General features: G+C 42.7%; 1 protein-coding gene and 1 long non-coding RNA gene across 2 annotated transcripts in view; both read right to left on the minus strand.

Moving 5' to 3' along the window:
* Window positions 1-10,485: 10,485 nt before the first annotated feature.
* On the minus strand, window positions 10,486-11,574 carry LOC114795272 (uncharacterized). Its single transcript, XR_003750491.1, has 3 exons — window positions 11,467-11,574; window positions 11,276-11,335; window positions 10,486-10,696 (listed from the first exon to the last, which is right to left on the minus strand). It is a non-coding gene; the product is annotated as an uncharacterized LOC114795272 (long non-coding RNA).
* A 551-nt stretch (window positions 11,575-12,125) lies between these two features.
* Window positions 12,126-16,609, minus strand: part of LOC114800235 (iron-sulfur cluster assembly 2 homolog, mitochondrial-like) — a 30,535-nt gene continuing 26,051 nt past the window's right edge. The window contains exon 4 of the mRNA XM_028997365.1: window positions 12,126-12,170. Within this exon, the coding sequence (XP_028853198.1) occupies window positions 12,126-12,170 (45 nt within the window). The remainder of the gene's footprint in view (window positions 12,171-16,609) is intronic.

A 16,609-nucleotide genomic window follows, 5' to 3' on the forward strand; every position in this document is an offset into this window, starting at 1 on the left:
CTGTCACACTGACCACTGATATCATGATTCACCCACAGAGTGAAATGGTTATTCCTGGGAAGGTGGACATAGTGGGGATGTTAGAGCCTGCACCTTCGCTGGCTAATCAGTGTGATTTTTTGTGGTGGCATGTGTGGTCTGTCACATAACCAAAAGAGTTGTACCTGTATGAATGATTAATGTGACTGGAGAGGGGTGTAATCTTTGTCAGGGGATTAAAGTTGGTTTGATTACAGACATTGATGTGGGTCCGGCTGCGGTTCATGAAGCGGACAGAGGAGGCCTGGACAGTCAGGCTGCGTAGAGGAGCTTTTTCAACATCTTGGCTTGGATAAAAAGCACACCAGTCTGTCAGAATTTACATTGGATTTTTTAGTAGGGAGGGGGAGGTGATTTGGACAGAACGTGGCTGGCAATGCATACGATAGACACTGTGGAGGCTCGGCCTATTAAAATACCAACTCGGCGGTCCCTTTGCATTTACAAGCTAATTGAATCCATGATTAAATTAAAAGGATGTTGGGCACTGATGTTATTCAGCCATCCAATAGTCCATGGGCAGCTCCAATTTTGCCCGTGAGGAAAAAGGACGGGGGCTTAAGTTTTTTCGAGGAACATCTACAGCGGCTTGACAAGGTATTGGGGAAGTTTCAGGGGCAAATTTAAAAGTAACTTGTTTGCTAAGCAGGTGCATTATTTGGGGGGGGGTGTTGTTTAAGACGAAGGAATTAGAGCAGACCCTGCTATAATTAAGGTTGTCCAGTCCTCAGAAATCTAACCGAGGTATGCAGTTTTGTGGGGTTAACATCTTACTATAGGAGGTTTATTAAAGGGTTTGCAGAGATCGCAAGGACACTTAACCAGTTAACCGAGAAAGGGCAGAGATTCAAGTGGTGCCCTGAGTGTGATAAAGCCTGCCTGAGTCTTAAATCATGCTTAATAACATCCGCAGGGTTGGCTTACCCAGACCCAGTGGAGCCAGTGGAGGGAGGTAAGAAGAGGTGTAACATGGGTGTATTTTGGCTGATTGAAGATGAGACGGGCTGCCATATTTTGGATCATCTGGAGTGGTTTTATGGTGACAGCAGAGGCTCCAGCCAGGAGAGAGTTACAATAGTCGAGTTTGGAGATGACCATTGCCTGGACAAGGAGCTGCGTAGCCTGTTGTGAGAGAAAAGGCCGAATCTTGCGAATGTTGTAGAGAGTGAACCTGCAGGATCTGGAGCTCGCAGCAACATGATGGTTCAAACTCAGTTTGTCATCTATCCAAACTCCAAGGCTTTTTGCAGATGCCGTGGGTGTTAACAGTAGCGAGCCAATTTGAATTGAAAGGTTTTGCTGAGGGGAATTGTTGCACGGAAAGATCAGAATCTCGGTTTTGGATAGGTTGAGTTGGAGGTGTCGCTCAGACATCCATGCCGATATGTCTGAGAGGCAGGCCGAAATTTTTGTTGCTATAGGAGCATCTTCTGGTGGGAATGACAGATAGAGCTGGGTGTCATCAGCATAAGAGTGATAGGAGAAGCCATGTGATTGGATGATGTGACCAAGTGAGCGAGTGTATATTGAGAATAGAAGGGGGCCAAGGACAGAGCCTTGTGGAAACCCTGTGGTTACCCTAGAGAGGACAGATGTCTCACCTCCCCATGATACCTTGAAGGACCTGTCGTGAAGATAAGAAGTGAACCAATCTAGTACGGTTCCTGTAACTCCTAAATCAGAGAGTGTGGTGAGAAGAATTTCATGGTTAACTGTATCGAAGGCAGCAGATAGATCAAGTAGGACAAGGACAGATGATCTGCGGGCAGCTCTTGCAGCACGAAGGTCATCCATCATTGCCAGGAGGGAGGTTTCAGTTGAATGCCCTTTCCTGAAACCAGACTGAAAAGGGTCGAGAAGATCATGCTCGTGGAGAAATAAGGAAGGTTGAGCCAGGACTGCTCTTTCAAGAATTTTTGAAAGAAAAGGAAGGTTGGAGACTGGGCGGTAGCTATCCAGTAGAGATGGGTTTAATGTGGGTTTTTTGAGCAGGGGAGCAATGACAGCCTGTTTGAAAGCAGTGGGAAATGTTCCTGTTGTGAGTGAGGAGTTTAAGACGTGTGTCAGAGCAGATAATATGGTGGGCTGTATGGACTGAAGGAGGTGTGAGGGGATTGGATCCAGGGAGCAGGTGGTGGTGTGACTAGACTGGAGAAGTTTAGACACGTCTGATTCAGAGAGGGGAGTAAAGGAAGACAGATTCCTGGTTTCAGAGGTAATAGCAGGACGGGGTCTGGGGTTAGGCGGTGAGAATTGTTTGCTAATGTCAGCCACCCTCTCTGTGAAGAAGGTGGCGAAGTCTTCAGATGAGAGAGAAGTGGAGGGGGGAGGGGGTGGAGGATTCAGGAGATGGTTGAAAGTCGAGAAAAGTTTTCGAGAGTCATTGCAGTTGCTTACTTTGTCCTGGAAGTATCTGGTCTTTGCTGTAGTGACAGCAGCAGAGAAGGATTTCAGGAGAGATTGATACTTATTAAGTTGAAGCGGGCACTTGGATTTCCTCCACTGCCTTTCAGCTGCTCTAAGATGGGTCCTGTGGCGGCGAACCTCGTCAGAGATCCACGGCGAGGGTGGAGTCGCACGTGTTGGTTTTGAGGTTAGAGGGCAGAGTCTCTCGAGGCAAGATGTTAGTGTGGAGCAGAGGATGTCTGTAGTACAGTTAGGGTCCTGAATAGAGAGGATGTCTAGGGGGGAGAGCTCAGAGGAAACAGCAGAAGACAGTTGAGTAGGGCAGAGGGTGCGGAGATTATGGCGAAATTGTGTTAAGTGTGAGGTGGGTGTGGTGCATGCCAGGGGGGATAGTCTGAAGTGAATAAAAGAGTGATCGGATAGATGTAGAGAAATGACAGATGTGTTGGCTGTGGAGCATTTGCGTGTAAGTACGAGATCTAGTTATTTTCCAGCTCTGTGCGTTGCGGGCGTGCAGAGAAGTGTGAAGTTGGAAGCAGAGATGAAGTGTTGGAAGTCAGTTGTTTGTGGCTTGAGGAGATCGAGGTTGAAGTCTCCTAGTAGCATAAAGGGCAGTTCCTCATCTATAATTGAGGAGAGAGTTGTGTCTAGTTCCTCTACAAAGTTCCCCAGCGGACCTGGAGGACGATATACAGCAGCTATGGACATTTTTGCTGGGTGTGTAATAGTTACTGCATGGAACTCAAAACTGGTTGTTTGAATAGCAGAAACGGGAGTGAATTTCCAGTCCTTGGAAATGAGCAAGCCTGTGCCCCCTCCCCTGCCAGTGGGACGGGGGGTATGAGAGAAGTTTCCCCTGAAGCAAATACACATTAACGACAGAGGACAATCACCAGATTTTTTCTGCAGCTTCAAAACTCCAGGTACACTGAGATCTCACCTATCTCATTGTCATCCTAAAGAAGAAAACATGAAGAGACAAAAGAAATTTGCCAGCGGAACAGTTTTCTGTGTATAAAGTCTCACGATTGGATTACAATACATTGATATCGGATTACAATACATTGATATGAATCACGATGCCGCCCGTCAATTTTTCCACCTTATATAATGTTTTCAAATACAAAAACAATCATTGAGATGTAAGCTCCCAGTTTTATTTTACCTGACAATGTTAACATAAATGGTGATCATTACATTAAATTGTAAACAGAAATATTTTTTTTTTAAACTGTGATTATATCACTATATGGTAACTAAAAGAAATGAAATAGGCCTAACCTACATCCTGTATGAATATGTTCAGTCTTCCAAAAAAAAAAAATCAGTGTAAAATTTGTAGCATAACAGAACTGTGTACATGAGACTTCCTGAAAGTATACAATATTACACATATTAATCCAGTGGTCAGCATTTGGTACTTTTGAATATGAACACCAATCCAACATTCTCTGTCAAACATCCTCTGGTTTAAGAGTGGATCTTCCTGCAGATACCTCATCTCTACGACTGTACCAAAAAGTTTCTCTGCAGATGCTACTACGGTGGAAAATACAAAATACTGTGTGTGTGTGTGTGTGTGTGTATGGGGGGGTGTAACAACAACATATGGCACTTTGTAATGTGCAAAAAATCACAAGCACGTTTATTAGTACTTGGGAATTTGTCAGTTTTTGTGCAAGCATACCAGTTGATCTACATGCTCTGGGTTAAGAGTGGACTCTGCAGAGTCACTTGTGCCAGGGCTACATAAATATCGTTCTGACAAGCAAGAGAGGAGATGAAATGTGACCTCGTGTACCTGCCACCAATTCAAGGCATCCTGAGTCAGAGGCAGGGGAGAGGCTTTGCAGTATCACTTCATTTCCTCTTCAGCCATTGCATAGGGTGTCTTGGGTTCTACTTTGCCTTACTTTACAGAAGAAATAACGTAGCTCAGCATCAGCTTGTACCAATTTAAGCTTTTTAAAATAAATCTCGTTGATCATTTTATAATTGTATTACATCATATCACTTCTCTGTCTACATCCAATCTCTCCTCCTCTGTTAGAAAAGCGAGGATCCAGGGCAGGGTCTTCTTCTCTGCCTCACTGTTCACGAGATCTGTTCTGACAGCATTCTTGATCTCGTGAACCATCTCACATTTACATTTACATTTACAGCATTTATCAGACGCCCTTATCCAGAGCGACTTACAATCAGTATTTACAGGGACAGTCCCCCTGGAGCAACTTCGGGTTAAGTGTCTTGCTCAGGGACACAACGGTAGTAAGTGGGATTTGAACCCGGGTCTTCTGGTTCATAGGCGAGTGTGTTACCCACTAGGCTACTACTACCAGAATCTCCTATTGTGTCTGCTATGATTTGGAGAAGTTGTGTGATGAGGTAAACAGTAAAAGAGGCTGATGGATTACACTCTTCAAACATCAGCGTGGTCGCATCCTTCAGTGTCTTTAATGCCCTCACAGCATCGTTTGCATTTGACACTTCTGCTTCATTCAGTGAGCAGAGGTCAAACTGTCCTCTTCGAACGTTTGGTGATAGCAATGTGGAACAAATCGCAGGTTGCTGTTCCAAGAACCTCTGGATCATGTCATACGAACTGTTCCACCTTATAGATACATCAGTAAGCACTTTTAGATTTCTTTAAGCCCAGAGAGTTTTGGTTTACTCTCAAAAGGTGGCCGGGTGTAGTGCTATGGTGGAAGAATGTCGATATAAGTGCCCACTGAGAGGCGAGATTCAGTGAATGTGCGAAACATCTTATATGCTAATAATTTCCAACTTGAGCTCTAACCAGCATGTTTAAAGCATTGTCTGTCACGAGCACCACATCTTTACCTGAGACATGAGACGGTAGGTCCGCCAAATGCAAATGTTACAGATCCCAGCGCCCCGGGACTGTGACAGATTTAAAAAAAGTGTATTTGTGTCTGCGGTTTCTGTATTTAACAGAGAAAACACAGGCAGGAATCGTTAGTGTCGTTCTCTCGTGCAGGCCTTTCTTTATCTCAAGAAAATACATTTTACTCTCAACTTTACAAACAATTTACATACACTCACTTCCTGAATTACATTAAGTTTTCAGAAATACACATTCGAACATTACACTCGTTCAATATCTGCTATCACTTTTACAGAATCAACCCACATACTTGTGCTTTCAGCCCATTGAACAACCATTTTCATAATAGTACAAACCAGTATTACTTAACATAAATGCAATAATTACTTTCAAAAACACCTTGAATTTTCTGACAGCTCTTATGAGTAATTTCTCTATTATACCTAGTGGGTTTATTTAGAAATAGTGGTGCACTATACTAACCTGTATTTAACAGAGAAAACACAGGCAGGAATCGTTAGTGTCGTTCTCTCGTGCAGGCATTTCTTTATCTAAAGAAAATACCGCGAGAGTTAACGCCAATTCCCCCTTCCAGTGATAGCTCCCCCTGGTGGTAAGACCAAATTCTTCCCTGAGTGTGTTCCTGGATATGGGATAAAATACAAGAAACTAAACACCTAATTATGACCAAACATTTGAGCGTGTCATACAAACCCATGTGAGAAAAGAACATGGGACATTATCTGCAAGTCATCGCTAATGAGGAGGACTAACTAATGTGCCGTCACTGTAACAAAGGACAGCAGGTCACAAATCCCATTATTGCTGAGCGATTAGCTTTGCTCATTGTCATCATCATCTGAACTCTAGTTTCATGGTAAAGGGCTGGTATGGCCTCAAATCTTTTGGTATGAAGCCTTTCTCCAAGTTTAGCGGTATTGTAGATGGAGTCTTGGCTGTGCATCTTGGATTTCCTTGGCTGATGGTGTTGTTAGTATCTTGAAATCAAGCGTGATTTCTTAAATTGGTAGTGTTCCCGAAATATTTCATTTTGCATGACTGGCTTTACACATCACATGTGACTTGTCTAGTTCATGCTTCCCAATCTGCTCATAAAATCCAAGATGTGTCCTGATATCAGATTTTAAAGGGTTTGGAGCATTTTTAATCTCTGTGTCCTTCCGCCATTTTTGGTCGGCATGCATGTGGCGAGTGCGGTCAGTGAGGTCGGCGCTGTACTTGGATCAGGCCACCACAGTCACTTCCGGCAACCCTCTTTAACTTTAGTGCCATCGCCAGATTACAATGCAACATCATTATGATATAATCGATTATGTTCTGTCGATTTTGTTTCTGTTCACCGTCGGGTCTTTGTTATGTTACACGTTCACCAGTTGCCGGATATCTCCCCTGTCCTGTTCCTCACTGATTTTGTGACGTTTTGCGAACGTGTCCAGTTTTGTCATCGTCTCAGTTCACCTGCCTTGCCATACCAAGGGCCGTGACACCTACTTGGGAGATTTTGAAGGATCTCAAAGAGATTGTCCAGTTGGTTTTATTTTACTTTTCTGAGGAATCTATTTGTTACTTGACCGGCAAGATAACAGATCACAAGAAACTACTGATTGAGACATTTCCTGATCTTAAACTAAGGCCAAAAACTTTGATACACATAATTTCAAGAACATTTTTCTCAGTCTGGCTACCAAACATCACCTGATGATTACATACTACCTGGCTTCAGGTTATAAAGGGTTTGATAGCGGAGGAAACTCTTGTGAAGCATGCAAAGAACGGTGTGCATTTAAAGTAGAACTACCAGTATATACAACTGTTACAAGGTGAGCATGGAGTGCAGTTTCTCTGCTCATTGTAGCAAACCAAATTGTCCACCTTAACCCTTGTATTAAAAAACATTGTATGACAATGTAGAAAATGTATGGGATGCTTTGTGATGCATCGCTATCGAGGCATTGATAATCAAAATGAATCATGAGACCAGTGAAGGTTCACACCTCTCTTGAGTAGTATGGTATGATTATATTCTCCTTCAAATAAACTCTTGCATATTTAAATGTAATGTGTGCTATGGAAATTTGCATTTCCGGATAGATCTGTTCATAGTGTGCATTATACAGTGTCATTTGATTTTTAATAGTTGGTCAGGTCTTGTTAGTGTATTTGTGTATGTGTGTGTGTGAGTGTGTATACAGAACAGGACAAAAGTTTGGACACACATTCTCATTCAATGTTGTTTTCTTTATTTTCATGACCATTTACCATTGGTAGATTCTCACTGAAGGCATCAAAACTATGAATGAACATGTGGAGTTATGTAATTAACAAAAAAAACAGAAAACATGTTTTATGTTCTAGTTTCTTCAAAATAGCCACCATTTGCTCTGATTACAGCTTTGCACACTCTTGGCATTCTCTAGATTCAAGAACCAGTGGGAACCAGGCATGTGGTTTCTGCATCTCACAAAGACATGGGGGTTGGAACCAAAGATCTCAAATTTGGACTCATCAGACCAAAGCACAGATTTCCACTGATCTAATGTGTATTCCTTGTGTTTCTTGGCCCAAACAAATCTCTTCTGCTTGTTGCCTCGCCTTAGTAGTGCTTTCCTGCCAGCTATTTGACCATGAAGGCCTGATTTGCGCAGTCTCCTCTTAACAGTTGTTCTAGAGAAGGATCTGCTGCTAGAACTCTGTGTGACATTTATCTGGTCTCTGATCTGAGCTGCTTATAACTTGCGATTTCTGAGGCTGGTGACTTGGATTAACTTGTCTTCAGAAGCAGAGGTTATTCTAGGTCTTCCTTTCCTGGGTTGGTCCTTGTGTGTGCGTTTCGTTGTAACGCTTGATGGTTTTTGTGACTCCACTTGGAGACAATGAATGTTTTTGCAATTTTCCGGACTGACTGACCTTAATTTCTTAAAGTAATGATGGCCACTCGTTTTCTTTAACTGATTGGTTCTTGCCATAATATGAATTTTACTCCAGGGACAACAAAGGTTCGGATCGGAGAATTTTTAGTGTCATTTCGTTTACAGATCTGAGAGGGCATGCAGGAGTCTAGCTAACTAATAGCATGTTGATATAAGAGGGTACACTTCCATTTACAGCCCTGTAGGCAAGCATTAAGGATTTCAACTCAATGCGAGCAGTTACCAGGAGCCAGTGGAGAGAGGTGAGAAGTGGCGTGACATGGGTGTATTTCAGCTGGTTGAAAATGAGGCGGGCTGCCACATTTTGGACCATCTGGAGGGGTTTTATGGTGACTGCAGAAGCCAGGAGAGAATTACAATAGTCGAGTTTAGAGATGACTATTGCCTGGACGAGGAACGACGTAGCAACAACTTTTATATCTTATATAGCCCAAAATCACATACAGTATGTCTCAATGGGCTTTGACAGGCCCTACAGTTGACACCCCCCACACTTGACCCTTCTGCACACAAGGAAAAACTCTAGGAGAGAGAAAAAAAGAAAGAAAGAAACCTTGGGAAGGAGTGATACAGAGAGGGTCCCCCTTCCAGGGTAGAGTGAGCCTGCAAATGGTGTCAGTGCAGGGTTGATGATATAATAATAAGTCCTACAGTTGTAGGGTTGGAGAAATCCAGGATGTAGTCAGTGTCATGGTCTAGATTACATTTGAAGATCCCTATAGCTGTAGTTGTAACGGTGGTGGTGGCTGTGGTGACCCTCTGGTTTGTTTCATGGTATGAAACAAACCGGTTGTGAAAGAAAAGGCCTAATCTTGCGAATGTTATAGAGAGTGAACCAAACTCCAAGGCTTTTTGCAGATGCTGTAGGTGTGAGCAGTAGCGAGCCGATTTGAATTGAGACGTTTTGCTGAGGGGAGTTGTTGCCTGGAAAGATCAGAATCTCAGTCTTGGATAAGTTTAATTGGAGGTGTCCTCCAATTCATAATTAACTGTGTCAAAGGCAGCTCTTGCAGCACGAAGGTCATCCACCATTGTCAAGAGGGATGTTTCAGTCGAATGTCCTTTCCAGAAACCAGACTGAAAAGGGTCAAGTAGATCATGCAATTTTAACAGTTGTCCAATAGGGCAGCCCCATTGATAAAGCAAGAAACCCTGATAAGTCACACCTGTGAAGTGAAAACCATTTCAGGTGACGACCTCTTGAAGCACATTGAGAGAATGCCAAGAGTGTGTAAAGCAGTAATCAGAGCAAAGGGCGGCTATTTTGAAGAAACTAGAATATAAAACATGTTTTTAGTTATTTCATAATAACTGAAAATCTACCAATGTAAATGGTCATGAAATAAAGAAAACACATTGAATGAGAAGGTGTGTCCAAACTTTTGGCCTGTACTGTATGTACACATTGTAGCAGGGGTACAAAATAGTCACCCACCACCTGATATTCTATAATGTCTATATAGACAAAAAGGGAATATGGGAGATGTGTTATTGACCACCCCAACTGTTCAACTCTAATGGATGTGTCAAAATGTTCGCTATTCTTGAAGCCTAAAATAATCCTAAATTTCCTGGATATCACTATAGTAACAGGTTCAACAGAATCAAAATAAACCTTATTAACAATATTGTCATAAGCAAATGTAACACCTTGTACCATTGTATGAATGTTGATCTCTTTGACTATATCCGTGAGGGTTATTGTCAGGATTGACTGCAGCTGTGCTCAACACCGGTGGCCAATCCTGACAGCGCTTAAATGCCAGGTGTTTCCGCCCCTTCCAGGTCTCCGGCATTTTCGTGAACTTCATTTGGCAACAGTGTGCATGTTTGTAATTTGAGTTCTGGCAATCGCCACACGCCTACGGGTTAGTTTGTGTTCTTTATTTAAGTTAAATCGTTTTCGGCCACCGCGCCATTCTTTATTTGTGTTTATTGTTTATTGTATAATAAAATCCCCTTCCCAGCATGTCAGACCTCTGCGCTTCCTTCCCCCGTAAGTCCGTAGTCATGACAGTTATGTAATAAACCACACGTATTATAACACTTGTTGTCTGGCCAGTTATATTTTTGATCAAAAAGATGGTTTTGTCATCCTCTCCAAAAATCACCCATGTTCTCTGGTACTGGAATTCGATTAGCGCCACTTCCCAATCACCCTTTAATATCATAGATCTCACAAGTTTTGGTCCTGTACTTGGAAATAGTATTATTGTAAAAATAATATACTGGTATACGCTCTGTTAAGCATTACTTGGTAGAGTTACATAAAATGGCTTGGCTATGTCATGGAGGGTCGAGGGCATCTGTGTGCCTGGTAGGCGTTCGGCCTGGGCTTGACATGGCACGAACGTGGCTTGACTTGACAAGAGAAGTCTCTTTATATAGGTGGTGGTGATCAATAGAAATATGGTAGGTGGAGCCTGTAGAATTCAACTCCTCCCACAAAGGCAACCTAAAAGAGACAGGACACAAAAACACAGCCAAATACACAGAAAACATGGGAGCATAAGTCCAGGGACGTAACAGTGGCATCCTGTGTTTTTGATGCAGAAGTAGCTCATAACAATTTTATATGTTTTGTTCCATTTTGGTATTATGCATTGTGTATTGTGCATCCCTTCATAATCTGCCTTTATCTAGTTTCCCGTAGCCGCATAGGACATCTCTTTTTCCTATGCTCACTCTCGCTTAGCTAAAAGACCATTTTTTCTTTTGATTCCCCTGATCTAACTTACATAGATGCCATAGGTATTCTCAGAGGAGCACCTGATGGACAAACTAGTTCATCAAGTAGCTGCAGGCTTTGAATCAATTTTTTTTAATAACTCCTAACTAGAATCAATTACAATATGCAGTGCTTATCAAACTTTACAAGAGGTGGGTTTTCAGCTGTACATGAACAACTTAAAGCCACCTCACTCAAGTCCTTCCAGAACCGCATCACTGTTGATATGTTCTTACCAGAGAAAAGTGGAATTTGATAATTTTGACTGTGTCAGTAGAGTTAAAATTCAGAATTGCAATTCCTTACCAAAAGCTGCCTTGATCTCAAATAAGCGCCTGCTTGACAAAGTCTTTAAATTCAGTAGACCTGAGAAGAGGACAATCTGGTTTAATTATAATGCTCCAGTGAAGAGTCTGTGTGTTTTTGTGTGTGTGTGTGTGTGTGTGTGTGTGTGTCTCTGCGTGTGTGTTTTGTGTGTCCGTGAAGAAAACATTTACCAATTTCCATCCTTCCACAGCTTGGGTGGCACCATGATCTCGGATGTTTTGTATGTTACAATACTGAAAACAGACAGACACAAATATGTACATCAACCTTGAGAACACACACACAAGGGGAAGGTGGATTTTTAAAAATAAACATTCATTACTTGCACTTTGATTAACTCTGCTGTTAATGAAAAGTGTGTATGCCTACATCTTTGTGTTCATGAGAGTGTGTGTGTGTGTGTTTTCCAATTATTGGTCATGGTGCTGTGGGGAAATTGGCCTTCTGCAACTTCAATGGCCGTCATTCCCAGGGACCAAATGTCACAGCCGCCATCCCTCTTGGCACAGATGACTTTGGGCACAATCCTTTATAAATACAAACACACAAACACAGACAGGGAAAAGTGATGCACAGTGACACACACCACACAGACTCAAGGAACATTTTTGCTTTTGAAAGAAACTTACCATTGCAATGTTCCCATTCATTTGACCATGGCACTGGGGTCAATTAAAAGTGCTGCCAAGCCCAGATCACCTACAGCAAAAGATGTTTTTAAAAAAAATTCACATTCACACAAATTCTTCATCCATAAACATAAACACAAGCAATCATTAATCCAGCTTCTTTCTTGCTCTGCACAGGAAGTGGTGGAATAATTTGGAAGTCAGTACTCAGAGATCTTCACACTGTTCAGGAGGATGTTGTCTTCCTGTGGACCAACACGCAGGCCCTCACAGTTTAGATATGAGAGTACGCTTGTAATAAATCCTGTTCTAAGTAAATATATCTGTGCTGTTCTCTTTCAGATCAGACCGTAAAGAAGCCTCATAACTAACAAAAATAGATTGTGTTTGGTGTCGGTGTGTGATGACAAACCTTTATATCATGGTGGAAGATGTTGTTTTCATGGGGATACTTCAGCCCCTGGTGAACCCAGAGAGTACATCACATACATATCTGCTAGCATAAAGTATAGGTGTGTGTGTGTGTGTGTTTGTGGAGGAGTCCCGGCAGACATAAGCGATCTCCAGTTCGTTGAATGCGCCACCAAAATCTGTCCAGACAACAACGCAAAACATGAAATGAGAAGTGAACACACACATTGCTGCAGCCTTACCTTCATAAAGCTCAAGGACTGAGCCCCCAGCACAGAGCTCCGTGGCAGCACATAAGGTCTCACAGTTCCTAAAGAAGAAAGACGAATGATGAGTGACATGATCACAAGGTTTTAAAAACAGAAACGCTCCAGCTCTGGGTGGCTCTGTAATGCAAAACATGGAAGACAGCTCTGGATGCTCTATTGTGTTCATTGTATTCAGATTCAATGAACAAAGTCAAATGTCTTCACCTCCTCATGCACCAATCATGTGTTGGGGAAATGGATTTCACTGTATTTAGCGTAGGTTTTTTATTTGTACCTTTTTTTTTCTATAAGAATTTTCCTGTTCTGGTCTATACAGAGATCAGTCGTCACATTTCTATTAACATTAATAATTAAAGATCTGCTTTCTCAGTTCTGATACCAGTAATTGGTATGTGGATATCGGCCAATCCTGAGTACCAATGCAATCCAATACTAGTGTAACCTATAATAGAACCGAATCCTGAACCGCCAAGGTGCCACTGAGGTGCCACTGAGCAAAGCACCGTCCCCACACACTGCTTCCCAGGCGCCTGTCATGGCTGCCCATGGCTCATTAAGGGTGATGGGTTAAATGCAGAGAACAAATTTCATTGTGCCACTATGTGCTGTGCTCAGTGTTGGGAAGGTTACTTTTAAAATGTGTTCCGTTACAGATTACAGAATACATGCCCCAAAATGTAGTTTGTAATGTATTCCGTTAAGTTACTCAATGTGAGTGACGTATTCTGAATACTTTGGATTACTTAATATATTGTCATGCTTTTTACAACTACATGAATGTAGCAATCACACAGTAATAAAAAAAGCCCTGTTTTACCTAACCATTTCTTTATTTATAAAGCTGAAAAGTGGAAGAGAAACATAAAATATGAAAAGTATTTACTGTTATGGTCACCAACATATTCCATCACTTAGTTAAAATAAAAAGTAGCCTTGCACAAGAAAAATGACCCTCTTTTTCATTAGGACCACACCTTCCTCGCAGAGGAAAGCAGCCAATTACAGCCGTCTCCGCGGCCCTCCTCAAACCCAGTGCTCTCAACCTGCCTGGACCGAACACAAAACAGATTAGATTCACAGGACAAAATTAAGCAAGACAAAACGGGGAAATGGTGTCACCAGGTGGGCTAGAGGTCATGCCGTTAGAGTTGACATCCTCACTAAAATAATTAGAATTCAATCATATTTATGTACTACTAAGTCTAAATGTTTGAGTTTTGCAAGCATAAGAATATTTAGGTGACAGGTGTAATATCTTTGAGTTTTGCTGTTTACCATATATTTTCTGTAACCTAAAAGGTCAAAAATAAGGAATTAATAACTCATGTTATGCACAAATATATAAATCTAATAAAAAATATTTTTTAGTGTACTAAAAGGCAGACTATGTTTCATGGAATTCTCTTTTTATGTTATTTTATTAATTTATTTGGATGCAGGACAGAACTAGTAGTATAATTGGTTCCAGGAATAGTCCCCAGAAATAACTCTGTTCTAGGATCCCCTCTGGACCCATTGGAGGGGGTGAGTGACAGAAATGGTGGCTAAGCCCTGTCATCCCTGTCCCTCTTGGACAACATATTCTGCCCCATGCAGGACACTGACAGCACTGATCAGCTCCTTCAGTGGCAGGCGCCTGCAGGCATGATGTGGGAAGGAGGGATTCAGAAGGCCTTTCCTTCCAACCGCCGTGCAGCTGATCACACATTCATTGACTATATAGACACACACACATAATAAACCGTGGCAATTTTTAATGTGTGTATATATCCCCTCTCTACATATATACATACACATATTCTATATGTACATACATAAATATATACATTATTTTAATACACTCACCCACGGTTTTCCCGGACTATTTACTTGTATAGTGTACTTTTTATATTACACTGTAGGAAAACTGCGGTGACGTTAGTTTCAGGTTAGATATTTGACAGATATTCACAAATACTTCTGTTTTAAATTATTGTAGAACTGTGCTGCTGCATGGGACTATTCAGACACGCCTCAATGTCGTCTTCCTCCGGGCCCGGGTCACGGGGCCAGCATCCCAAGTAGGGAATCCCAGACAGCCATCTCCCCAGCCACCTCCACCAGCTACTCCGGCAGGACCCCAAGGCGTTCCCAGAGCAGATTGGAGATATAACTTCTCCAGTGTGTTCTAGGTCGACCCGGGGCCCTCCTGCCGGCAGGACATGCCCAAAACACCTCCCCAGGGAGGCATCCAGGAGGCAGATGCCCGAACCACCTCAACTGGCTCCTTTCGATTAGGAGGAGCATTCGTGAGGTGAGGATTGGTATGTAGATCAACCCATAAATCGAGATCCTTGCTTTCTGGCTCAGCTCCCTCTTTACCACGACAGATCGGTTTAGCCTCCGCATCTCTACTGACACTACCCCAATCTGCCTGTCGATCTCCTGCTCCCTTCTTCCCTCAGTCGTGAACAAGACCCCGAGATACTTAAACTCCTCCACTTGAGGCAGGACCTCTGCTGACCCGGAGTTGGCAAGCCACCCTTTCCCGGTCGAGAACCATGGTCTCCTGCTGCTGATCCTCATCCCAGCCGCTTCACACTCGGCTGCGAACCTACCCAGCAAGAGCTGAAAGACTGATGAAGCTAGGAGGACCACATCATCGGCAAAAAGACTAGATTCTCCTGCCACCAAACTCGACACCCTCCACACCACGGCTGCGCCTAGAAATTCTGTCTATAAAGGTTATGAACAGAACCGGCCTCAATGTTATAAGGTTTGTTCAGTGGATCTGTGGCCAGACCTTCTCAGCGGTTTTCTTGTGCCGGGGCTGAGTGGACACTCGTGGTTCCAAAAATGGAGAACACTCTTGCATGCCACTGCAGTGTGGACACCTCATGTTTTGGTCCAGCGGGGTGAAGCAGCACTTCAGTGACATACAGGTCTGCAACGTTGACTTTATTTGTGAGGTGCAGTGGATATTTAAGTTGAGTACAAGGGTATATAAATTGTATGTTATATTTTGGGTTTTGTTCATGTGTGATGTCTGATGGTTTATGTAATTGTTACGAATATGTTTGGATATAGTAAAATTGAGAAAAACGAGGTTATGAGTGTATGGTTTGTGTTGCGTGCAGGATTAATTACAATCCTACACTAGTTGTTTATAAGTTGAGTTTTGTATTAGTGAATTAAGTACCATGGAGGTGCAATTTGTACCTTCATAGTTGTTATCAAAGCTCAGAGAATGGTGTCCAGATTGAAGAAACTCTGGAAACAGTGAAATCTTTGAGTGCAGGGGGAAGGGTGGGCTTGATGCTTTTGTTTTCCGCTGTCCTCTCCGGCTAAGTCTGGTTGAGTCTCAAGAGGCAAGGACTCACGTGGCATTAAGAGATTTCTGCGACCTCTGCCTTTTTCTGGTCTCGCCTCATAAATTTGTAGGTCAGGCCCCATTTGTTGCACCACAGTGTGAACTGTATCCTCCCGGTAATTTTGAAGTGTACCTGGACCTCCTTTGTGTGTCACATTTTTGATCTGAACACGTTCACCGGGCTCAAGGGCACTGTCCCCACACACTGCTCCCCGGGCGCCTTTTGTGGCTGCCCACTGCTCCCTCGGGATGGGTTAAATGCAGAGACCACATTTCACTGTGTGCACTGGGTGCTTTGCTGTTGTGTGTTACCTGTGACAACTAATCACTTTATATTCATATCCGCCCGTGCATTGGTCAAGGTGGAGGAAATCAATACATACCAACTCAAACGGTTGTGTTGTCACTAAATTTGTCAAAGGAGCTCTAGCTTCATGGCAGGATTTTTTTTCTGTTTCACACAAGTGCCGGCGTTTCTGACTGCACATGTGTGCAAATGAAGGAGTCACGTTTCAGAGAGATGGTATATTCAGCACCTTGGTGGAGCTTGATGTCTTATTTTCTGAGGCGATGCAGCACTTTTCTTACATCTTCCATATGACTGTCAAATGTTTTACTAAAAAACAATGTGCTGTCTATTTAAGGAATGCAAATG

The sequence above is a fragment of the Denticeps clupeoides genome, chromosome 1 (assembly GCF_900700375.1).
Source record: "Denticeps clupeoides chromosome 1, fDenClu1.1, whole genome shotgun sequence".
Classification (NCBI taxonomy): Eukaryota; Metazoa; Chordata; class Actinopteri; order Clupeiformes; family Denticipitidae; genus Denticeps; species Denticeps clupeoides.